Source organism: Daphnia carinata, chromosome 1, assembly GCF_022539665.2.
Source record: "Daphnia carinata strain CSIRO-1 chromosome 1, CSIRO_AGI_Dcar_HiC_V3, whole genome shotgun sequence".
Classification (NCBI taxonomy): Eukaryota; Metazoa; Arthropoda; class Branchiopoda; order Diplostraca; family Daphniidae; genus Daphnia; species Daphnia carinata.
The window spans coordinates 10,958,685-10,983,546 of record NC_081331.1 but is presented as its reverse complement, the minus strand read 5'-3'; the positions used below and the strand labels follow the sequence as shown (position 1 = coordinate 10,983,546).

The window sequence follows — 24,862 nt, the reverse complement described above, 5'->3', positions numbered from 1 at the left end:
TTTACTGAACTTCAATGAATGAAACCAGTATCAGCATTGGGCGCCCGACAACCTGGTTTTCGTATTTGTTTGTGTTTTTCTCTTCCCAACTCGCAAGTTGTAAGGAAAATTTAAAAAAAAGTAAGAAAACGAGCTGTTGAAAACATGGAAAGGACCCGATGAAACGAAATGAACCACAACATAAATGCTAACGACTTATACAGTTGGGGGTTCCGATAAATCAGTTGTCACCAGTGCAAACGTCGGCTATTAAAAGGCATCAATAACACTAAAACTATCCAAAATATGATGCGAAGAATTTGTCAAGTCGTTAGGAGGTTACACAGTACGAAAATATTTGACTTTAGTATATAATACACCAACTCAAACTGACAATAAAAAAAGATAATAATAATTCTTCGTTTTAGGCCAACTGCAACCGTCAGTTCGTCTGATTTCAGACGTCAGTGCACGTCGAATCGTGTTTAGAAAAGGATGGCAACGTTGTAAAAAAAAAAAAAAAAAGGAAAAAAAGGAAACCCTGCCTACAGAAGAGGGAGGGAAACACTCGGAACAGTCACTCCCGAACAGATACCAAACCCGAAACAGAACAGAGTCGAGGGAACACACGTCACAAACGCTCTCCTAACATTGACGTTTGTGTGTGTGTATGTGTGTGTGTGTATATATATATCTGAGTGTATATGCGGGTGCCTGGTGTGCAGTGAACAACTCCTCCTTTATTATTTTTTTTTCGAAAACGTTGATTTTTGCTTGTTTGTTTTTTTTACCGGATCAACGAGGCCGATGATGTTTTAATGGAGGTCTCGGGACGTTTGGGTGTTGGAAGTGTGTGGGGTTAGAACGCACATGGGCCACATCACCAACAGGTTGGAACTGCAAAAAAATTGGAAAAGGAAAGGGGAATAAACCAACTGGTGTTGCTTTGTGCACAGCAACCCATTGTTTCTGCTGCGAACATCATCAGCCACCAAGCCTGGCTCATTGTGAGACTGAATTAGCTGACTTCGTCCATGGCCAAAACCTATCAACAGACAGCAAGGATACTCCAGCTATGACAGTCCATTGTCATTCCAAGTTGGTATGTCATTCTCTTGTCAAGTATCACATTTTGAAACTTCTTGCTCATTTAGTAATAGGTTCCTAGAAGCTTACGTAACTACATTAGTGAGCTCGTGCTGACTTCTGGTTTGGCTTTATTTACTCGCATACTGACACTGTCTAGCCAAAAAATAGTGAATGGCTGGGAAGGCTACTACCATCCTCATGCTTCTAGTTTGTGCATGGTTTTTCCTCTCTTGTTGACATTTTTCAATGATCTGGGAAACCGGTGGGCTCGCTTGGCTGCCCAAGTGTCTTGAAATGGCAATGGCTCTCTCTCACTCATCGGTCCACCCATATGGCTGCAACTCACCTTCTTCTAGTCTACCATGTCCATAACGTCGAGATAAAGGCATTTTTATACTAACAAAAACCCATGCAAGTTTTCTAACACACATATTATGCTGAGGCTTGCTGGCAGCAGCCGCATGCTGTCTTAGGGCAGGTGTAATGATCCGTTCGCCCCGGATGAGCACGAACGCGTGTCGGAAGAATACTTGAAGACAAGTAGAAATGGTAGTTGCATATGCAAACGTTTTTTGATCGGCTGTTGAATCGCTCAGGCTTGTTGCACGCACAATTCTTTCGGCCCTTGCCCGCCGACAGGATTATATAAGAAAAAGATGTGATAGGAGAGAAAGAGAGAGAGAGAGAAGTGGTGAGTTTATTGTTGTTGGCCTTGAGACGTAAGCATTGGCTGGAGCCAGGCAAAACATCTTGTACGTACGAGTATAAGCTAGTAGCTTAGAGCTTTAAAGAGGCTGCAAGCTGCTTCTCTTTTCTTTTTCTCTCCTTGAGACCCTCTGCAGTAAAATAGCAGCAGAGGAAAAACAGCCGTTCCAAACAGGTAAATAATAACAAACTCCTTAGAAGCTGTTGCGTTTCGCAAGAGAAACGAACGCAACGTTTCATCGCGTAGGCATGTAGATGAGTGAAGTGTGTGTGTGTGTGTGGGGGCGTTCCAGCCGGCCGGTTTTCTTATTCCGTTCCAGCTTGATGTGTAATGTGTTGAATGGTTTTCCGGCTTCACTTCAGTATAGCCTTTTTGTCTCTGCGATGAAATGGAGGAAGTCCTCATTTGGATCTTAAACCGTTAGTGTGCGTTGTGGGTGCATAGTTGTGACTGCTGCTTCTACCGCCATATCTCTATGTGGAAAGCGCATGGGGGAGGGAGATGTGGGAAGATGCAACCAAGCGCAAGGAAGAAAACGGTCCAGCCGGACAGACTCTCTCCCTCATTCTTGGCCAACTGTTGCGCTGTCGACGAAAATCATGGTCACCTCGCTCTCGACGGCTCCAAAAGAGTTTTGTCAGCCAACACCTGGCGTTTGGGACGCGGTTTTTGCGTTCCTTTTTTCTTCTGTCTCCGATTTTTTGGGTTCTTTTTTATTTTAAACTACATTCCTTCTTTCTGCGTCTTAACAAACGAGCTACACTACGTCAAACGCCGAAGCCAAAGAAGAGAGCGTGCATTGTTTCTTTGGTCTTCGGCCAAAGCATTTGCTTCGTTTAAATCGAATTTTTGCATGTTTTCATTAATACCGAAACAGCGTTCGCTCAATGATTGCAATATCATCTGTAATGTTGATATTTTTTTTTTTTTTTAATGCGAAAGAATATCGATAGGAAAAAGGAAACAACGCCATTTGAAACACCTGACTAGTTTGCCGTTTGGTCGTTTGAGCGTGACCGAACAGTGTGTTTCGTTCTACCTCCACGGATTGGTTGGTTAGATTTTTGCCTTTTTTTTTTTTCTCTCTTTCCCGCTTTTTGTGGCTGTCGGTTGAATTTGACGCTGACGAGATGTGACGCTGTCCCGCTCATGTTGCGACTATCATAACCTACAACAGTTGCGGGAGCAAGAACAGTGAAAGAGACGAAGGATCTTTTAATTGGCACGCGTCTGGTCTCGTGCCAACGGGACTACATTTCGGTGTGCGGAGAGAGAAAGCAAGGAGCCGGTTGCCCTCAACCGCCAAGACGTTCAAGTGAAGCATTCTTCATTCTCCTTTCATCCAATTGTACATTGGCATGGAGTTTTAACATCGTGCTCTTGTTTGACTACTAAATTCAATCCTGAGTTTTTTTCGAGAAAAATAGAAACAAACAAGAAATGGCAAAAGTCAATTGCCACACTCGGCCGAGCGTGAAATGAAGAAAAAAAAAAGAGAGAGAGAGAGATAGGATCGTCGTCTTACGTCGTTGTTGGGCGTCTTGCGTACAACTTATCGTATGGAAGGGGGGGGGATGGATTTTAAGCGATGACAACAACGTGTTTTGTGTCTGTGTTTCGTACCGGGTGGTCCCGGCTAGCACACTAGACATCACTCTCGATGTGTATTGTTCTACGATAGAGATGTTTTGTCAGTCAACCTCCGGCCCAGCCCCACCAGCACGACGTTGTCTTCGAAGACATTAGCACAGTTAATTGGTTGTGTGCGCAGCTACTGTACGTTACGAGTCGTTTCTTTTTTGTTTTGTTGTTGTTGTTATTACGGCGCCTCTAGTGGAGCGCCTGATTTTTCTAGTGTAGCCACTGTCAGACTCTTGTGTGTACGTGTGCGGTTCTGCTCTTCTCGCTCGACAGGCGCTTACGTTCGGAAAGGATCTCTCTCCCATGACGCGCATGACTGGACTTGGCGTCCGTCTTCGTCACTCGCCTCATCCTCCCCTTTTGGCCGGTATAGGGCCGATTGCCAGCCGATCCCGAAGAATTTCTTAGTGCGGGACGAGCCTCTGGGCCGGACGCAGCCGTGTGGCGTACTGCAATAGTTGATGGCAGCAGGTCGATTGGGAAAGAATCTGAAGACTGGCGTGTGCGGGGTGGGGGGAGTTACAAACATAATGCGCTATCTTTGTGAATCGTTTCTATCGTTACGGGATGTACACTTTTCGTGCGGTCTAACGTAAGAAGTGATTGTGGAATTGAGTTGAATTTTTTTGTGGGGGAGGGGGGGAGTACGCATTTTCTCCGGTGTGTGTATTGTATCGTCGGTGGTGGGCTAAACAACACGTACTACTACCACCACTACGACGTTCCCATTCGACGAGTCGAGAGGCAGAAAAGATAAAGCGGGCTAAAAATAAGCCACATTGCCGGAATAGTATCGACCTCCTCTTGTGTCCTCTTTGTGCCTGCGACGAGGGACGAGGAATATCAAAAGACAATTGGATGTTTCAACTCAAAGTCACAGACTCGGGATCGACCGTGATGCCGTGCATTAAATAGGTCTTGGTCAAAACAACATCCCGTCTGCCCCGGTTTCACGTAAGTGGTTTTCTCGTCTTCTGGTCTCGAGTGTCCAATAGAACAGGGAGGAGATGTAACACACCAATCCTTATCCCGGATAATGTCGTGGAAAAGAGCTGACACGTTGTGCAACCAACTCTTTGATGGATCACTTTTGCATTTTGGCCAACATGTAATTCGCCAACGTGGTGGCTCTCTCTCTCTCTCCTCTTTCATGGCGGTGGTAGCGTGTACAGAATCGCACTGCATTCCGGATTGCGTCGGAAAAAAATTTTCATCTTTTTGGCTGACGGATACGAGAAAGAGAGGTCTAAGCCAACATTCGTCAGGGCCGGAAGAAGAACAACTACAACAAAAGAAAAAGATTTCGTGAAAAAATAAAAACAAACCAATCGAAACGTCCATTTTTTTTTTTTTTGTTCTCTCTTCCCGATCATGTGTATGTGTGAAAGACAAAGGAAGAACACACGCGAACACAAACAGTTATACAACTGGACGCAACTGGGCAGGACGTCCATTGAATCTTATCGGACTCGTTCACGCCTTGTTATGACCAGCCGGTGACAGATGGCTGCTGACCGGATATTTCAAATGATAATTTAAAAAAAAAAAAAAAAAAAAATCTGGAAAAAAAAAATTGGTTTCGAAATTGTTTCTCGTTCCGCTTGACAGGATGGAGTTGAAAGAAACCGTTAAACTTCTTCTTTTTTTTTAAATAAGGAAATAAGATTTCTGGAACGGTATTGATTCTTGTATTTGCCGTTCATTATTTTGCCCTTGAAGCTTTGTCGAATGATTGCCAATGTCAGTTCAAACATCTCTATCTAAATTGTTTTGAAAGAATCATTTTTATTTTATTCCCGTAGGTTTTCGATAGTGACGCTACGTTTGGAACGAACCGGACTCTAGTCGCCGGATCGTCTTTTAATCGGTTAAACCGAACTGAGAGAGCTGGATTTATGCGGCTGGAATCTGTGGGCGCGTGATGAAGTTACGTCACCACCGCCGCCATCATCATCATCATCATGGAACCAGAATCGCGCTACATTGTACAGGTATTTTATCGATCGTTTTAGGCTCTTCTTCGTTAGATTCAGTGTGGTCGTGTAACAGCGAAAAAATATCGAGAATCACAAAAAGAAAATTGGCAGTTTTTTTTGTTTTTTTTGCCCTACCGTCTCATCCGATGATGATGCGTGTCGAGGAAATGTTACGTTCACTCGTTGTCATGTTCTTGACATCTTGCCCGCTCTTTTTTGTTGTTTCTTTTTTCTGCCTAACTCCGTTGTCGGTCATTGGCGGCCGTTGCCATGACTGATGAGGCCCCCCCCCTCTTTATTTCTTGCGTGCAACAGCTGGAACACACTCACGCGTGGATAACCCAAAACGGAAACGTGAATGTGTGATTGACCGCCACCACTGTTAGGGTTTATTTATTTTGTTTTTGTTTTTGGACGCAGGTGTTTGTGGGCGCGTTGTCGCCCGAGTTCGAGGCGCTGTCGATCGAAGCCCTCAAGGGCACGACGGCCGACGAGATGGTCTGCTGCATCGTCGACAAGCTGCAGCTACCTCTGCCCGTCGAGTCTTATGAGCTGGCCGAAGTCGTGGGAAATGCCGTCGGCCAGGAGTGCAAGGAGAGGAGGCTGGCGCCCCACGAACTGCCCGTCGCCCTTATGCTCCTCTGGCCGAAAGTCTCGTCGCCCGCCCAAGAGACTGCCTCCGCTCTGGCCGCTTTGGCTGCCCACCGAAAGCTTCTCCAGCGCTCCGTTTCCAGGTACAAACATTAATCAATAGACAATAAAAAAAAAAATTTTATTGCAAATTGGGAAATGAATTTAGGACGAGTGAAAACCGTCCAATCGAAAGAGCCGATGGCGGAGCCGATGCGGATGAATCGCAACAGTCTGAATATCGTTTTTACCTGCGCGAGAAACTCAGCGACGCCATTTGGTCCGAGACGCTCAACGCCGACCCGCAGTTGATCAGAGACTACTTTTACCGATTCCTCTACCAGCCGCGCGACCGTGAATACCCCGACCTGTGCCAGTTGCCCGACCTCAACGAGGAGACGCTCATGGACAACCTGCGGGCCCGTTTCCAGGCCGGCCACATTTACACGTACGTCGGCTCCATCCTCATCGCCGTCAACCCCTTCAAGTTTTATCCCATTTACAACCCGAAATATGTGAAACTCTACCAAAACCGTCGGCTCGGCGAGCTGCCGCCCCACATCTTCGCCGTCGCCGACGCCGCCTACAACGCCATGATGCGCGACCGAAAACCCCAATGCATCGTCATCAGCGGTAATGATTCCTCGCTTTTCATCTCTTCCGATTAGGCAAATCACCATTCGTAGAAAGCGTCTGCTTTTGTTTTGGCCCTTTGTTGTTGTTGTTGACGCTTCTCGTGACTCGACACAATTGAGAAAACAAGTAGCTGTATTATTTAAAAAGCAAAAAGGATGTTTTAATGGATCCTTATCCTTTTTCAATTGTTTTTGGATTTTTCAGGATATTGTTAAATACTTGATTTTTACTGTTGTGTTTTGTTGTTGTACAAAAACGCGATAGGTGAATCCGGTTCGGGCAAGACCGAGTCGACCAACTTCCTGCTCCACCACTTGACGGCGTTATCGCAAAAGGGAAGCCAAGGTTGCGGCGTCGAACAGACCATACTCAGCGCCGGGCCCGTCCTTGAAGTAAGTAGTCCCATCATTTTTCATTTTATTTTTGTTTTTCCTTAGGCAAATATGTCGTCCTGTTTATTGGGCTCGAAAAAAATCGTTTTAATCATCAAACGCCAATTAGTTAGCTATTTCTGACTGGAACAGTTCGAGAAAATGCTCCGGCATGGGGTCTCGAATATTTTGTGCGTAGAAAAAATAAGCAACAAAAGGCTCTCTCCAACGGGGGGTGTTCCAGTAGCACTAGAAGCACTTTGGCATGAATTCTTACACCTTGCTCGTGTCTCAACGATCGGACTGAGCGACTTGAACAAACGTTCTTCTCAAACTTCACTCCCAAAATCTACATACGTCCATGTTTGGAATTTCAGATGAATGCCCTGACGTTATGACCTGGTTTTTCGAACAACCCGATGAGTATCAAAAACAAAAATGAAAGAATGGCTTTTCCTGTTGTCATTGTCTTTGATTTTTGTTTGATGAAAAAAGAATTAAAATATGCGACTGAATGTGATTGGATGGCAACGATCACGAGTTGGCCTACAAATGCATAGCGAACTGGAACCTGACACAATTCTTGACAAGAATTCTGCGACTCTTATTCAACCGAACTGTGACATCGGTCATTGGGGCGAGAACCTCTATTTTATATCTCGTCTTCTTCGTTTATTTTTACAAAATTTTTTTATTTTTATTTATCTCATGCCTCCGATGTTTCATCCATTTTGGATTAGATCCAAAGTGTGTGTGTGCGCGCGCTTTTGCGTCCAAGCTTGGGTGATCGAGGGGCGGGTTTCTCTTCTTCGAACGGGGGAAAGGAATCTGTCGATCGTTCAGTCACGACCAAATGGACTCTGTCCGACTCTCGGCTCAAATTAGACCGCGTGCGACGCGATCGACTTTTACAGTCTCACCCTGTCTCTTTCTATTTTATTTTTCTTTCTTGGCTCTCACTTTTCTTTTGTTTCTATCTCACCAGCCGTCCATAAACGCTCAAGCGGCGCCATCTTCACTCTCTTTTTGTTTTTTTTTTTCCGTTAACCTCTCTGTGGAACGTTTCTTTTGTTTTTACATACTCCTCATGTGTAGTAGTACGCTGTTTCTAATGTCTATTTTTGTTTCTTTTTTTTTTTTTTTTTTGTGTGTGTGTTTGTGTTCATCGGCGTCCGTTTACTGCTGTTTTTAGGCTTTTGGCAACGCCAAGACGTCGCACAACAACAACTCTAGCCGCTTCGGCAAGTTCATCCAAGTCAACTATCGCGAGAATGGACAAGTTCACGGGTAATTAATCAAAACGTAAATGACGAAAAAAATGTTTGCTTTTCTTCTAATTCATTGTGTCTTTGACAGAGCTCTGGTGCAAAAGTATTTGCTGGAAAAGACGCGAATCTGCTTCCAGGCCAAGAACGAGCGAAATTACCACGTCTTTTACCACTTACTTGTCGGCTCCTCGCCGCAGGAAAAACAAGCTCTCCATCTATTACCACCCGAAGCTTATAGATACTTAAATCAGGTATGGCCGGTTGGAATGTTTTAATGATGTTGAATCAAGTCATTTTTTGAAAACGATATCGATATTTATCTTAATATCCTGACAGAGCGATTATCACAACCTGGACGAAGCGGACGAGTGCTACGAGCTGTCGCGGCTGAAACAGTCGATGGAGTTTGTGGGCTTCTGCAGCGAGACGCAGCGTCGAGTCTTTGCCGTCTTGTCGGCCGTCTTGCACATCGGCAACGTCGAGTTCCAGCCGAAGAAATCGACTTACCACCACGACGAGTCGGTGACGGTCAAGAACACGGCCGTCGTCACGACAATCGCCCAGTTGTTGCGGGTCAAAGAGGAGATTCTCCACCAAGCGCTCGTCTCGAAACGGGCCAGAGCTTCTGGAGAAACGCTCGTCATCAACTACCGCATGCCGGAGGTATAAAAAAAGGAATTCAGAAAATTTTTTATATCTTTTTTTTTCTTGTGTTCATTGTCGCGTTTCTATTTCCGCAAATACTCCAGGCGATTGCCGCTCGCGACGCGATGGCCAAGTGCCTTTACGGCTCGCTCTTTGACTGGATCGTCATGCAGCTGAACCACGCCCTGCTGGCCAAGAAAGACGCGGACAAAATGCAGCGCGCCTACTCTATCGGCGTCTTGGACATTTTCGGTTTCGAAGACTTTGGCAACATGAATAGGTACAGATGATCGAGATAGGAAAACTAGCACGCCGACTATGTTTTATCAATCGAAACAACGAAATAGTCCCGGAAAAAAAAAAAGAAGGCACGGACGCGCTGACCCGATTCTTTTTCTATTGTCTTTATCCGTTACAGTTTCGAGCAATTTTGCATTAACTACGCCAACGAGCATCTACAGTACTACTTTAACCAGCACGTTTTCAAGTACGAACAGGAAGAATACAAACGCGAAGGCATCCACTGGGTCAATATCCAGTTTGTTGACAACACGGGCTGCCTACAGCTTTATGAATCCAAGCCCAACGGACTTCTTTGCATACTGGATGATCAGTGCAAGTATGTGATTTGTTATTCAAGTTTTTTGAGGGGGGGGGGGTGTACGTGACTGTTCGTGACACGGCTAAGCCATTCGTTGATTTACCTCGCTGACTCGCCGTTAGAGGATTTACGATACCCGTATTTCAAATTTTTTTTCAATCCGTTTTCCTCTCGCGATGCCAGTTTCCCCGGCGCCACCAACGAGACGCTCCTGCAAAAGTTCAATTCAGTCAACAAGGATAACGAATACTACGAAGTGCCGCAGAAACGCGAGGCCGCTTTCATCGTTCGACACTACGCCGGCAAGGTCAAGTACCAGTCGAACGAATTCCGCGAGAAGAATCTCGACCTTATGAAGGCCGACATCGTCGCCGTTCTCAAATCGAGCCAGTACGCTTTTGTCCGTGAACTCGTCGGCGGCGATCCAGTCGCCGTCTTTCGATGGGCCATTTTGAGGGCTTTTATCCGCGCCTACTTTGCTTTCCTCGACTCTGGCAAACGGCACCGTGGTGAGTTTTCGAGTACCCGTTTAATTGATTAACGTGTTAACTAACCGATTCATTTTCTTAAAAAAAAAATTAGAAATTAATTCGTCAGGTCCGGATAGCTTGACGGGCAAAGGGAAACATGGTGAGAGTGGACGCAAAAATAGAGTCTCTAAAGCACGAAGCCGGCCTTCGAAAAATTGGCGCAATTTGGAAACGGTGAAGACGTTAGCCGGCCGGTTAGGCCACAGTAGTTCGTCTTTGAATTCGTCCATCATCGCCAGCGTTTCGTCTTCGCACGAAAAGCTGACCGTAACACCGTCGGGTTCGACAACAGTCACAATTACTTCGGCCAGTAGCCATCAGTCGATCCGAGGCGAGAGCCTCCTCGTTGTTCACAAGAACGTCAAAAAAGCACAGACGGTCGGTGCGCAGTTCCAGCATTCGCTTCAGAGCCTCATGGTAGCCCTGAACACGGCCAATCCGTTCTTTGTCCGTTGCATTAAAAGCAACAGACTCAAGGTACATCAAAACAAATGTTCTCTTTCATCACAGATGTTGGATAATAAACATTCTGCCATTCACAGGGTCCTAATCAATTCGACGAGGAAATCGTCCTCCGTCAGCTTCGTTACACGGGCATGCTTGAAACAGTTCGCATCCGTCAAGCTGGATTCAACGTCCGTTTAACTTTCGAAGAATTCATTCATCATTACCGAATCCTTTTGCCCCGGGGATTGTTGAGGTAATTATTCTCTTGCCTTTAAAATTAGTTTAGGTTTAAATCCAATTAATTCGTGCTTTTATTCAATTCCAGTTCGCAATCGGACGTTCACGATTTCCTGCGCCGGATGAATCTGAATTCGGAGCACTATCAAATCGGCCATCAAAAGATCTTTTTGCGCGAGTCGGAGAAAGCCAAACTCGACTACCGATTGCATCAGGCCATTTTGGCCAGCATCGTCACTATCCAGCGCTGGTTCCGCACGTGCCTGGAACGGCGTAATTTCCTATCGATCCGCAGAGCTGTCGTTCGTATCCAGGTATAGTGGTACATCCATTTTTTTTTATGGCTCATACTAAACGCCTTTTTTTTTTTAAATAATATAGTCGTATGTTCGTATGATAATGGCCCAGCGTCAGGTGATGAACTTGCGGGTCCGTCACATGGCGGCGACCTTCATTCAGAAAGTCTGGCGAGGCTATCAGGTCCGGCACTGGTACACGAATCTACGGTGCTCAGTGGTGAGCTTCCAGTGCCGGGCGAGAGGGAACCTGGCCCGGAGGCGCTTTGAACAGATGAAACAAAAGGGAGATGCCCATTCGGCGCAGAGCACCGACGAAGCCTTCCTCTCCAAAGGATCGTCGCAAGAAGAGCTGGACAAGGACACGAAGGATCTGATCGAACAGCTCAGCTCGGAAGAGTAAGTTTTAAATAAACTATTCAAGTTGACTGTTCGCGTCATTATAATTCTCGTTTTCCTCGCTAGGAGTAGCGGCATACAGGAGGACAGCGAATCGGAACTGATTTATGCAGAGCTTGCGTCGGGAATATTGTCCTGTGCGCTGAATTTCCCGCTCCAGTCGATGGACGAAAAGCGAGATGATCTCAAATCGAAAAAAAGTAAACCATCCATCGTCACGGCGGCAGCCAACGTGGCCGGAGTGGCCGGATCGGTCGGCCATTCGCCACGTATCGGTTCCATCGAAGAACTACTCCGCGGCTCTGGCGAAACCGGCCGGACGGAGAAGAGCAGTGCTCTGCACAAAGCCAAGAAACACCTCAAGACGCTGATGGGCGGCGGCTCCAAACGGGACAAGAGCGATTCGCTGCGCCAGATGGCCGTCCACGGCAGCGAGGATCGCGACAGCGATTCAGAGAGCACTTTGGTCTCGGCCTCGCGCTCGACGTCGACGCTCAACTCGGCCTCTGATTTAGAGTACGACATGAGATATGCGAGGGAACGCGAAGCGAGGCGTGAAGAGCGGCGCAGGATAATCGCAGAGAGGCTGGCCATTCGAAGTCGGGCCAACAGCATTTCCGATGAATCCCATTCGCCCACGTGCCCTAATCCGGTGCTATGTAGACGTTACAGTCGCGATATAGAAGCGGCCTCTTCGTCCATTTACGGCTACGGACACTCACACGGTCACTTGCACCAAAGTCATTGCTGGACCTACAGTCACGCCGTTACCAGCCATTTACCAATAGCAAGGTCGGTTATACCAAAGTGCGAAAACATTTGGATTTTCATGACATTATTCTTTTAAAATCAGGCGAGGCAGCAAAGATGGCGGCCGAAGTGTCAGCGTGGACGGCTCATGGAGAGGCAGTCGAGACAGTCTGCGTGAAAGGGTAACGGGAACAGCTGCCGGAATGACAGCATCGCCTCTGGCAAGACGTCAAGATAGGGACTCTAGCCAAGCGTCAGTGGCCGTTTCCGTGGCGTCTTCTACCTCCTCGACGACGGCCACCGTCCGTTCCAGTTTGAGTCAAGTCCACAAACTGACGCGGATGAGTAAGCTGGCCAAGAACGAGGCCTGCTCGCTCTGTTCCAAGACGATGAGCTCCTTTTTCACCCACGGCTACAAGTGCACATCGTGCCATTTGGTATTCCACGCCAAATGCGTCCAGCAGGGAATAACGTCGTCCCAGGTAGATAAACAGTAGCCTAACATTCGACAGAATAAAATAAGAGTTCATTTATTTTTTTTGTTCTTTCAGGCTTTACCACCGACAGTCCTTGAATGCGCCCGTCCTTCGGCAAGTCCGACCAGTCCGGACCCGGATCCTGTCCAGAAGGGCCGTAAAGGAAGCCGTGAAACGGTGGACAGCTCTACGGGTGTCATCCCTTCAAGTGGCAACGAGAATTCCAAATGGAATTTGACGGGCACGAGTGAATTCACCGACTCGACCCAAGAAGTGGTTAACGGCGGCCAACAGTTACACAGACTGGACGAGTTTATTGGCCGCAAAATTCAGAACTTGGTAGATGACACGCGAGGTGACGCTGACCGCGTCTTCCTCTCGGCGTTGCGGGAACTAAGAGGTATGAGACAACACAGCTGGCCGTGTTTTGAATTTTTGAAATTAAAATTATTATGAACGACTAAAGGTTCGCTTATATCGGCTTACGGAGTTGCCTCTTGCCACGGCGGAGAAGAGGAAAATCCGGCCATTCGGTTAACCTACCGCGACCTCATTGCCAATTTCAGCAAAATAGTCGAGTCGGTGTCACGTGACGACACGAAATTCCCCAAAACGCTGGTGGTTAACGCGTTTCGTGGCTACCTCAATGAATTCGTAGTTCAACAGAGGACGGACGATAAGGAAAACAGGGCCAAAGGTATATACTCTACATTTTATCTGAAATTCCTGCAAAATAAAAAATGCATTACGTCATCATTGATTGGCGATGTTTTAGGAGGCAAAAGGAGAAAGGAACGGTGGAAGAAGCCGACGTCCGACAAGAATCAACGGGGCAGAGAGACGAAACGGGCCAAGGCCCAGGACGATGGATTGCTTCGACACATGGGTCATGAATTCACCACGCTTAACAGCGTCATTACCATCCCGACAGCCTGCGAAGTTTGCTCCTCGTTCACGTGGCTCAAGGAGAAGGGACTGGTGTGTCAGAGCTGCAAATTCACCTGTCACAAGAAATGTTACACCCGAATCACCACGGCGTGCACGGCGTCAGCAGCCACACCTTCGGCCGGAGCCGGTTCCAGCGGAGCTTCATCAATGTCGGCAACCATCAGCATGTCGGGCTTGCCCAACCCATCGACCGAGTCGCCTGGAAGCCTTTTCGGCGTCACCCTGGACAAATTGGTGGCGTCTAGTGGCGCCGCCAGCGGCTCCCAACAGCGCCTCCCGCCCATCATCGAGAGGCTCATCTCCACCATCGAGCTCGTCGGACTCTACACGGAGGGACTGTACCGCAAGTCGGGCGTCTCTTCTCGCGTCCAGCAGCTCAAGAAGTTGCTCGAAGAGGAATCGGTGGCCAGCAAAGAAGGTGCCGTCGCCCTCGTCGACCTCCAGGAGCAGCCCATCCACGTCCTGACGGCCGTTCTCAAGTCGTTTCTGCGCGAGTTGCCTCAACCTTTACTCACTTACGAGCGCTACGACGACTTCCTCAGGGCGGCCGATATCGTCGACGCCAAAGAGCGCATCTCTTCGCTGATGGCCCTCGTCCAAGAACTGCCGCCGCACCATTTCGACCTCCTGGAGCGGCTCATTTTCCATTTGACCCGAGTGGCGCTCAACGAGAAATCCAACCGGATGAGTCCCAACGCTTTGTCCATCGTCTTTGCGCCTTGCATTTTGCGGACGGCCAAGCTGCAGCAAGCCCAGGACTCGCTCTCCAACGTCAGCAAACAAACGTCGGTCGTGGAGACGATATTGACGGAGCAACTCCGCCGGGTGACGGAGACGCTGGCCGACATTGACTCGCTCGATTCCGTCTGTCTGGCTTACGCCGCCCGTCTCGGCACTTTGCGATCGTCGAAAATGTTCCCGTCGTCCACTGGCGTCGGGACGTGGGTGTTGCCACAGTCGGACACCTCGACGCCGGACGGTGCGGGTGCCGTGGCCAAAAATCAGCACCAGCGCATCTTCCCGACCGTTTCGGCACCGACCTCTTCATCGTCTTCGCTGTCGTCTCTCTCTGCGCGCGACCAAGTCACCGAAGAGCGCCTCATCCAGGAGCATCTGGAAGAGTTGCGCGAAGAAAAGGCCGCCCTGGCCGCCACTTTGCCTTCATTGGCGCGGGCCGCCAGCGACGACGATCTGCTCTCGACCGACGGCGATTTGGACGGCGATGATCAGGACAGTCCCATCGGTGGTAGCGTCGACGATTTACCGGCCAGCAGTCAATCGCGTTCCGATTCGCGACCAAAAGGTAGGACAAAACCATCTTCATTTGTAGATAGTGCCCTTTTTTTTGTTTTTCGTTTGGGAGGCGGCTGGGTAAAAAAAAAAACGTAAGATGGCGCTCTAACGATTTCATTCTTTCGTCTGATGGCTTCGACGGTTGTTCTTTACTGGCTGTTTTATGTTGACACTGTTTTTCTCTCTCTTTTTTGGCTTCCCTTTTTTTCTTTTTTTTTTTTATTTCTGCGCGCTTCAACTTCACGCAATCAAGCTGCTGACTTGTAGACTCACAAAAGTCTTCCCTCGCTCGTCTCGCGTAATAGACACATGTGGTTTCGTCTCGTACACACACGCGCGCGCACACACGACGTTCATTGGTAAATGGTCATCATTTGCTGGCCCCATCCTTGTTTGTTTTGTTGGTTTTCAAAGGCTCCTCTATTTTGTTTTTGCATCGCAATGAGCCGATAAACTGCTACTCTTTTTCAAGTGGTATCTAGTCTCGAGTCCAACGAGCGCGCATGTTTTTTTTTTGTTGTTTTTTTTTTTGCGCGCGTGACTAATGAGCGTTGGTCAGCGTCCAATAACCAACCCCGGATGTTTTGAGGTGCTTTAAAAACAACAACAACAACAACAACAACACTAGCACGGTGGTGTCGGTTATTGCTTGCTTTATATGCGTTTGCCTGCCGGTTGTTTTTCTTTTTATTTTTCTCGCTTTTTTGATTGCTCGATGGATTGATTCTCGTTTGATCAGATTACTATCACTCTGCTCTCTCCCGGATATTGACTCATCAACCTTTTATTTTTTTATTTTTTTCCTCTCTCCGTCCTTGCAACAACACAATTTACGTTGTTTGTTGGTTTGTTTGTTTGTTTGTTTTTCACGAAAAGAACGTTCACAACGTGTTTTTATTTTTCTGCCTTGCGGGTTTAAATATCTTTCGCTTTGTGGCTTATTCTTTTTATTTCTCTCTCTCGGGGTGGGTTCTTTTTGCTCTTTTGGTTGTGTCCTGGACTTTGATGTGGTCATCAGACTATGAGGAGGAGGAGGACGATTTGGAGTTTATCGACGCCTCTTACCCGAAACGCGCGTCCCTGCCTTTCGTCTCGCCATTACCGCTCCGTTCCAAAGCTGCCCAACGTCAGCTGTCAGTCGACTGAGATGGAGGGCGCATTTGTTTGTACTAGATAGCCACCACCTTTTCCTTTTTTTTTTTTTTTTTTGCATACTCTTTCTAACCATCCCAAGGCCATTCAGCTCCTCTTGTCCGTCTTTTCCTCTTGTCTTTTTCTGGCACATGACTTCCGATGTGTCTCCTAACTATCCGACAATTTCCCCCTTTTTGTGTGTGTGAAGGGCTTTTTGGAGAACACGCAAGGCTTTTTTTCTTTTCTTTTCTCGTTTTAAATAGACGAGGCGCCGTTATGGTTTTGGCAATTTTTTTTTTTTTTTGGTTTAATTCTTAACAAGAAAAGTAGAAGAAAAGGGGAAAACAAAAATGGAATAACGCAACGTTTGATGACCCTTGTTTGTTTGTCCAGTCTTGCCAGTGTCCGGTTGTCTAGCCGTGTCCACCTCATCCTCCTCCTCTACCTACTCGTCCTCCTCTTGTACCATCAAAACGGCCGCACCAACTGAATCATCGCTCGCACCACCACCTGCGGCGCCGACGGCCAATCACCAAGACGGCGCCGTTTTTTCCATAGCCGCCAGACGGCGTTTCGACGCCAACAAAGTCGTCATCACGATTGGCGGCGAACACCCAAAAGAGTTGCCGATGCCGCCAAAGCCGCTCACTCCCGACTGGGAGAAACGATTGAGTGCCGGACGGAAAGCCATTGAAGAGCAAGCCAGGTTGATGCAGCAGCAACAGCATTCAATGAATTCAACGACCACCGTCGTGCCCGTCGTGCCCGACCAGCCGAGCCCGGCGTTGGTGATTGTAGACGGCCGGCCGCTGCCTCTGCCGCCGCCCGTTCGCAAGAGCAATTTACAGCGATCGAAAATCGTTCAAACGCTGTCCATCCCGGCGGTTGATGCACCGTCGACCGGTGGCATGGCCGCAAGCGATCAAGGCCAGCAGCCGAAAAGGATCACGGCTTTGAAAGCACTTCAACGTCTGAAGACGACGCTTTCGAGCCCGGCGCTCGTGGCCGACCCGACAGTCGAGTCGATGCAGCCGCAGCGCCGGCACGATTTCTTCAATGGCGGCGGCGGCGGCAATCCATTACTGGCCAACGGTAAAAGTGGCGCTGCCATCAAGAAGAACCTTGGTCGTCGACTGTCTGGCGCCCGTGTCGACGTCGACAACCAGACGGACGGCAGCGTCATGTCCAGTTACCAACCGCTGGAAGTCGATCTTGACGATGACGCCATTATGGTTTGAAAAATAAAAGAAAAAGAATGGAAAGATAGAAAAATAGTGAGGGTCGTTTCATTCCCTGTTTGATTTTCGTGTGATTATTCGTCCCATTTCTACAAGAAAAGAAAAGAAAAAAAAAAAAAAAAAGGAAAGTCGAGGCCAAAAAAGAAGAAAACATCCGACGTTTATTATGCAGCGTGCAATACTCTCTACGTCTATCTCTTTGTACCATCTGAAAATCTTATACTCGTACATCGCTGTCTACTTAATCGTGCGAAAACCTTATCGTATTACGGTTTCCTCTAGCGAGTGAAATGAAACCAAAAAAAAAAAAAAAATTTTTTTTTTTAAATGGAGGGCCCGTTTACCGTCACGTTCCTATTTCTGTTATTCGCTACCATTTTTTAAAAAAACTATTTATTATTAATTTTTTTTTAAAATTACAATTCAAGAGGAAAAAGCCTTTTTTTTTCACCTGTCTCTATGAAACTATACATACAAATGAAATAATTCAATTTTCTTTCTGTGTTTGTGGGTGCCTTTGCTCAGTGCCATGTTACTCCGCTGTTGCTCTCTACCTTATATATCTCTCGTTGTCTCCCTGTCGAGAAAGAATCCTCTCACCTCTTTTTTTTTTTTTTTTTTTTGTATTGTTGCGTGATGGCGGGGAGGAGAGAATTTTTGTCTTCCTTGAAACGGCGCTACCTAATTGAAACGTCGCCGCTTTTTTGTTTTTTTCTTTTTGCGCTTATTGAATGTGTGTGACGTGAATGCGTGGACTAGAGAAGGGTTTCAATCGATCTTGTACCGAGATTATTTTTTTTTTTTGCCACATATTGACATAAACATTAGCCACAGTCACGTCGTCTGAACAAATAGAGAGAACAAAAAATGGATTTAAAAAAAAAAACGAGATTAAAATTTGAACGAACAAAAAAAAAAAATTGAAACTCATTTACACACGTAATGTCATGTCAAAACTCGATTGTGTTTTTTTTTTTTTTTCCTATTTAAACCACCGTGTTTATAATTTTCTTCGTTTATGTCGCGGAGAACACGAAAGATCTATCGTTTCTGTGTATCCCCTCTCTCTCTCTCCTCTCTACTATCCGCCCCTGCTTCATGATTTTGATTCAGTATGTCTCTTGGATCTGTTCATTTCAAATTTATCATTTTACAACCGAGTGCCTTTCAATAATAATTCAAAGACTATATATATAAAAAAAAAATTACATATATTCGTTCGGCGCTATTATTATTATCGCTTACGTGTACCGGAAACCGATTGCTATACATTCTCATCTCGTCGTATTTTTGTCCTACAGCGGATGCGTCACGGCTAAATCTAAAATTCAATCTCTTTCTTTTTTTTCTTTTTTTTTTTTTTTTTTTTTTTTAAAAAATATTTTTTTTTTAAAATCCCTAACGGCAATGCGATCCTCGGTTTTTTTAAATTTTTATTATTGGCAAATGGCGGCACGGAATTATTTTAACGATCGGAAACTTTAAAAGAGTGTAACCTCCGCTCTTCAAAACTCGAATAGCCGCCGTAATCAGAGCTGGATCATTCCGGTTGTTCTGACGCTGTGCCAGTTTAACGAGAATTTTTTCGTAATCACGAGATCCGAGTCGTCGTCTAGACTTTGGACGAGTAATTAGGAATCCGTTTTTTTTTTTTTGCTTCTTTCCATTTCGTGTTTGTTTGACCGCCGCTAGTGTGACGTGGAAAAAAAAAAAGATAATCACGATAAAATAATGGGAAACAAAAAAGAAAAGCAATTATGAATAATTAATTTCTTGTATTGTCTAGACTTTTGGGTTTAGACAATAAAAATCACGATAGGTTTTTTTTTTTTTCGTATGTACAGCGTGACAGTATGTGTGGGAGGGAAAACATATTTTATGGTTGATGAATTGAATAGCGCCCGATTTCTGTAGCAAAACATTTTTGTTTAACATTTTCCCAGCACCCCACAAAAAGTGGCCGTGAAAATCATTATTATTTACAGGAAAATAATTTGATGGAACATTTATTATTTTGATTGATGTTCTCTCGATGATGCGATAGTTTGGATCGCCCTTTTTTTTTTTTCCTTAAACGTTGTATCAATCGATCAATCATCGTAAATGTTTTTTCTTTTTGAAAATATTGACTTGTTTGGACAGAGCCCTCTAGTGGTGGACTTATAATTTTTTTTTTAAAGATGATGAAGGACTGGATTTTTGGCCAGAATGCAACTCTTGTTCCACATCCGCTTGGGCGGAATGATTTTTTGCACGGTCGGTAAGTAAACAATGTTGTGCGGAGCGTGCAATAGTGGCGCCACTTGATGTGGATGATGGCGGTGCTGGTGTTGTTGATGCTGGCGATATTGTTGTTGAGCCATCGACAGCTGGCAATCCTTCCACTGTCCGGATCGCTGTTGTTGTTGTTGTTGTTGCGGAACGTGGTGGTAGGCCGGCTGGTGCTGGATCTGTCGGCTCTTTCCCCAAACGCTGCGGATCTGGAAATCGTTGCGGTTGGTAGGAACCGTATAATTGTTTCCCATCAGCACGTCGTTGTTGTTTTCACGGTCTCTCCTCAGCATGCGGATGGCCAACAAGACGAGCAAGACGAGGATGCATCCGCCAGCGATAGGCACTGCGATAGTAGCCGCTTTGAGCCACAGATCGTGTCCTCCATTTCCAACAGCTTGTCCGTCTCCAAACAATCGGGTTTCCATGGCGACCGTTCTGGGTTCTTGAACGCCTAGAAAAACAAAAAAATAATCACACGTTAATTTTCTTGTTTTTATTTTTTAAAGTCAAGACACCGACATAAAAGAACAAAAGAATAACCGAACGCTTTTTTTTTTTTCTACAAGGTTTTTCCCTTTTTCAGATAAAAAGCAAAAACCTTTTGGTCTCGTTTGCTCTTTTGGAACGCCCACTCTAATGATAGAGGGTCGCTAGTCAAGAGGAATGTTGAACTGACTCGTTTTTTTTTTTTTAAGGACGTTTTCCCTGAGTGTAGGCCTAGTGGGTGTGGTGTAACTCGGGTAAAGGTATTAAAAACACGAAAAAGGTTTTTTTTTTTTTTTTGTGGTACATTATTTTATATGAGGAGAGAAGGAAAAGGTAAAAAAAAAAAAAAAGAGCTCTTTTTTTTTCTTAGTTGCATCGTGGAAAAAAAAATAAGGGAGAAGAAACACTACCATCTCGTGTGATTGGAAGCTCCGGCGCTTCAGGCAAAACTGAAAAGGGAATTTTTTTTTTTTTTTTCTTTCTACCTGTACACACGCAGGAGAACCTCCCACTCTTTTTCTTTTTTTTTTTTACCTATGTTATCATCGGTCACATCGGCGTTTTTTTTTTTTTTTAACAAAATTGGAAACAAAAAATAAAAGAATTGGTGAAGAAGAAAGGGGGGGGGAGGAGGGCGACCACGTAACCCGACCTGAATAACTAACGTCTTTTGATTTGGAAGAGAATAACCGTGAGCGCCATTTCCATTGCAAATCAACTCCCCCCCCCCCTTCCTATGTCCCGATGTGTTTGATTATTCGTATTTATTTTTAGATTCTATACGGTTCAGTTAAAGAGGGGAAGTCTTCATCATTGAAAAAAAGAAAAGGGAATATCAACAAACGAAAATCATTCGAAATCCCGCCGGCCTACCGTGTTCGACATTTCCCCCCCTTAAAAACCTACACGACGGGCGGTTTTTTTTTTATTTCAATTTCTTGTTTGTTTGAGAAACAACATTCCAGTTGTTTCTCAAGTTAAAAGTTTATTTTTTTTTTTTAAAGCCCATTTTTGGTTGCTCAAATCAACGTTCGATTTCAATCATTCAATGTATCGCAATTTCTCCCGATTCGTAAGGCAATTTCCAATATCTGGAATAAAAAAAAAAGAAGAAACTTAAACATGTTCAGTATTTAACAAGTTTCTTTCTTTCTTTTAACCAGAGGGTTCAAGTTTCGACAGTGACTCGTAAATTTCCTCTCCTTCTCTTAAAGAGTGGTGGGACTTTATCTTCGGCCTTCTCAGTTGTTTTGTTTTAACCCGAGGCTAAAAAATGCAAACCCTCCCAGTTCGAACAAGAAGAAGAACACACACACAAAAAAATATATACCGATTTTCTCTTTTGTCTTTGGACCATCAATTGACCTGTTTGGATTTTTAGTGGGAAGGAAGAAAAAAAATCAGCCAAAGAAGAATCTCTTTCCATAGGCTTTTCTTTTTTCCTTACCCAAATGGTATGCGAGCACGCCATTGGAAAAAAAAAAAAAAAAAAATCCTCTCTCTGGAATACCTTTATCCTCTTCTTTTTATTGTCTGAAGAAGAAGAAGAAGAAGAAATCCCTAGTATATTGAATTTATACTAAAAGGTAGAGAGGCCTACGGCTAAATTGGAGATTGTAGGGGGGGGGGGGGGGATATCATCCGTCCCAAACGAAATGGTCCTTTTCCCCATTGTTGTTCTTAAAAGAGACAAACTCATCGATGATGTGAAAGAAGTTGAATGTGCCCGTTGCTTTTTTGATGGCGGACAAGAAAGAAACGTGTAACACAAAGCGCCGCCCTTGTGAAAGATGGCGCTCCGAGCGAAAATGAAATGTTTGTTTTTGTATTTACTCGCTTCTTTTACGTCACATTTCTCCTCCTTAAAAACATTTTTTTTTTTTCTTTACAAGCTGTTGTTGTCGTTGTTTTCTTCTATATACACACAACATTCTGGTCATATAACCGTGGCGCTATAAACCCCCTGGCGGCTTTAATTGGCCTCTTTTCTCTCTCTCTCTCTCTTTCTCTCCTTCCTACCTTCCAACAACAACAAAAACAACCTCTATTTTTCTCGCTATTGTTCGCCTTTTAGTGTGTGGACGCACAAGTTTTTGTTTGTTCAAACTTTTTTCTTTAAAGAAAATGTTCAGCGATGTCGTGAAACCGTGTAACCGCATCCGCGCCCGACGGCTAAAAGGAGACAAGTGCGTAACCGATCGGTTTGAAAATTGGTTTGCGTACTCGCAATATTGCCGAGTTTTTCTTCCGTTTCTCTTTCTTATTTTTTTTTTTTAAATTGCATATGAAAAAAAAAAAATGAAAAAAAAACTCACCTGTTGAGGAAGATGAGGAAGAATCGTTGCGGTTGGGCTGGACGGCTGAATCGAGCCGTAGCTGGACCTGCTGGGCTCCGTAATTGCACAGATCGTCCTGGCAGCAAAGGACTAGAGGTCGTTGGGGATGAAGATGCCGATGACCGGCAGCGTGACGGCCATTGTTGTGAGATTGACTGCTATGACACACTTGGTGATCGCTAAAAAAAAAGGAATTAAATTAGAGCTATTAAAATATTGCCGTGAAAATTAGAAAAATATTTAAATTTTTTTACCTGCTCAAGAGTTCGAGGCAGCCGTGTCGTGATCTCGACAGATCGGTGCGGTCGACAATCTCGGAGAAACACGTTCCCATGGCCGACTTGCACATGTATCCCGTGGTGACGCAGACGGGCAGATTGCAGTGACACCTCAGCTCGTCTAGACAACGAACGGAAAAAATAAGGGAATTTTATTTTAATGCGTTATCTTCCCCAAAACAATTTTCCCCCTTAAAAACACACACACACACACACACAGAAAAAGGAGGTGTCGAGAGCTCGAGGATGTCTGTTATTCCAACTGTGTGTCTGTGCGCGTTAGTCTGACGTTAGTGTCGAATTGCACAAACTCAGAAAGAGAGAGAAAGAGAGAGAGAGAGAGACATGTACATAGTTGACTTGTTGAATAAGAGACATCTGGGCGACACATTGTCGCCACCGCACCCCGCCGTGTGTTACTTCTCTCTCTCTTTTTCTTATATACAATCACACAGACACACACACGTTAGGGACAGGCAAAGATAACAAATAGCTGGGGCGAAACACACGACGTACTGATAAAAAAAAAAATATGGCTGGAAATAGAGCGTCGGGATCGTAACAAATGCCAACGGTAGCTGCGTCGTCTTAACACGCAGATTACCTGTGTGTGTCTTTATCTTCTAATTTGTTATTTACCTTTGGATTTGGTGACTTGGGCCAGGGCGTTCATCAGATCGTCGATCGTTTCCATCGGCCTCTTTTGCGAGTACATTTCTGATGAATAATCGGATTCGATGGCTTGTGATGAAACGAGTCGTTGTCTGGCCGGCGACGGACTGTCGCTATCGATAACGGCTGAATCGCAAACGGCGGCCACGATCAACAACAACAACACGGCCGACATTCTTTTTTTTTTTTCTTTTTTCTTTCTGTTTTTGTTTCAGGGCACGTAAAACAAAAGCACACAACACTTTTTTTTTTTTGTTAGCTGCGCGATGATTTAATCCAAGACGGTATATAAACGAATCCGTTAAAGAATGCAAACACACACGGAACTCGATCCGGGGGAGGGATAGAAAAAAAAATGTCTTAAGAAAAAGTGCTAAACACCAACGTCTGTTCAGTCCAAAGGACGGATGTCAACTGAAGTCTGGTGCGGGTTCCACCGATGTATTTCTATTGTAGCCTAGTGGGTGGTGGAGGAGGAGGGGGGGTTCGAACGGGGTGGTTTTTTAGATCTAAAGAGGAGGAGAGGAAAAACTAACAAGAAGAAGAAGAATGAGCCACAACAGACAGCAGGGGGTAATAGAGAGTATACACCCGGAGAAAGGAAGAATACGTGTATATACACATCCACTATGTATATACACACACACGCAGGCCAAAGAACGAAAAAACATTGGTCCAATAGCAGCCGCTTTTAAACGGGCTACAGGCAGACGGAGACAGTATACAAGGAGAGAGAGCGGCGGCGGCGGCAGGTCGGAGCCAGCCGCCAGTATTTTTTTTTTTTTTTTTTTTTTTTTTTACTTGGGGGCTCTTTTCTCTGTCTCTCTCCGATAAGGGGCACAAGGAGAGAGAGGGGCGGACGCAACCACTCAACTGTGGGGGCCTTTTTTTTTTTTTTTTTTATTTCCTTTTTTTTTATTTTTTTACGAGTGCCAGACCAATCAGGAACTCAAGAAAAAATGTTTTTTTTTTGCCTGTGTGGTTCAGCGGCGGTGTATAGACCGGGGGTACTGCTACTATCCTATGCTGTATAGTACAGAACATACAACTTACAGCACTGGCGCCGACTGTCTTGTCCGGGGGACCCTGAGTGTAATTAGTGGGGGCTGGCCCTTTCTTTTCTTTTGCTGCCCGTCTCTATCTCTTTTCTCTGTCGTCTGTGGCTCTATCGTTCGTGTTTGGGGGCCCCTCCAGACTCCTCTTTTCTTCTACACCTGGTACTCTTTTCTGTCTCCGGAGCTGCTGCATTTTGCTCCTTTTACTGGCGCCACAGCGAAAAATATATTTAAAAAAAAAAAAAAGATATCGCAGACTTTTTAAAGAGAGAGAGCTATACTCTCCTCTTTCCGAGTCCCGCTCGCCCTTTTAACGATAATAAATGAAGCCTTCGGCTTCATTCCTTTTTGTGGGGTTCTTTTTTTAGGACTCTTGTTTCAATGTGTATTTTCTTTTTTTCCTACCGTATTTTGTGTGTCTTTAAATGAGAAGGGGGGGGGGGGAGCATGATTTTTGGGTTAAAACAAAGA

General features: G+C 45.4%; 2 protein-coding genes across 4 annotated transcripts; one reads left to right on the top strand and one right to left on the bottom strand.

Annotated features, from left to right (window-relative positions):
- The first annotated feature begins 388 nt into the window (after window positions 1–388).
- Window positions 389–17,331, top strand: LOC130696048 (unconventional myosin-IXb-like). Of its 3 annotated transcripts, XR_009421932.1 has the most exons (22): window positions 389–1,081; window positions 5,218–5,406; window positions 5,812–6,125; window positions 6,191–6,654; window positions 6,922–7,049; window positions 8,221–8,315; window positions 8,385–8,547; window positions 8,633–8,959; window positions 9,046–9,221; window positions 9,360–9,560; window positions 9,726–10,051; window positions 10,125–10,549; window positions 10,615–10,772; window positions 10,845–11,070; window positions 11,138–11,451; window positions 11,518–12,243; window positions 12,305–12,683; window positions 12,753–13,077; window positions 13,144–13,374; window positions 13,453–14,928; window positions 15,172–15,277; window positions 15,937–16,062. XR_009421932.1 is itself a non-coding variant. In XM_057519127.2 (21 exons), the coding sequence occupies exons 2-21, from the start codon at window positions 5,377–5,379 to the stop codon at window positions 17,288–17,290; spliced, it is 7,329 nt and encodes a 2,442-aa protein (XP_057375110.1). In that variant the 5' UTR covers window positions 389–1,081; window positions 5,218–5,376; the 3' UTR covers window positions 17,291–17,331. The 3 variants fall into 3 exon arrangements, 2 of the variants coding, with proteins under 2 accessions (XP_057375110.1, XP_059353222.1); XM_057519127.2 differs by lacking the exons at window positions 15,172–15,277; window positions 15,937–16,062 and adding an exon at window positions 16,446–17,331; XM_059497239.1 differs by lacking the exon at window positions 15,172–15,277 and having other exon boundaries at window positions 15,937–16,341.
- Window positions 17,332–19,045: 1,714 nt separating this feature from the next.
- On the bottom strand, window positions 19,046–23,758 carry LOC130693627 (uncharacterized). The gene is made up of 4 exons (XM_057516814.2): window positions 23,304–23,758; window positions 22,641–22,785; window positions 22,366–22,565; window positions 19,046–20,015 (listed from the first exon to the last, which is right to left on the bottom strand). Exons 1-4 carry the CDS (start codon window positions 23,509–23,511, stop codon window positions 19,465–19,467), a joined length of 1,104 nt encoding a protein of 367 aa, XP_057372797.1. The 5' UTR covers window positions 23,512–23,758; the 3' UTR covers window positions 19,046–19,464.
- Window positions 23,759–24,862: the final 1,104 nt, after the last annotated feature.

Coding starts and splice junctions, on each gene's coding strand:
- LOC130693627 (XM_057516814.2), bottom strand. CDS start 23,511: ATGTCGGCCGTGTTGTTGTTGTTGATCGTGGCCGCCGTTTGCGATTCA. Junction 22,566..22,640: donor TGCCTCGAACTCTTGAGCAG/GTAAAAAAATTT, acceptor CTTTTTTTTTAG/CGATCACCAAGTGTGTCATA. Junction 20,016..22,365: donor TTCCTCATCTTCCTCAACAG/GTGAGTTTTTTT, acceptor TTGTTTTTCTAG/GCGTTCAAGAACCCAGAACG.
- LOC130696048 (XM_057519127.2), top strand. CDS start 5,377: ATGGAACCAGAATCGCGCTACATTGTACAG. Junction 8,548..8,632: donor CTTATAGATACTTAAATCAG/GTATGGCCGGTT, acceptor ATATCCTGACAG/AGCGATTATCACAACCTGGA. Junction 12,244..12,304: donor AGCCATTTACCAATAGCAAG/GTCGGTTATACC, acceptor TTTTAAAATCAG/GCGAGGCAGCAAAGATGGCG.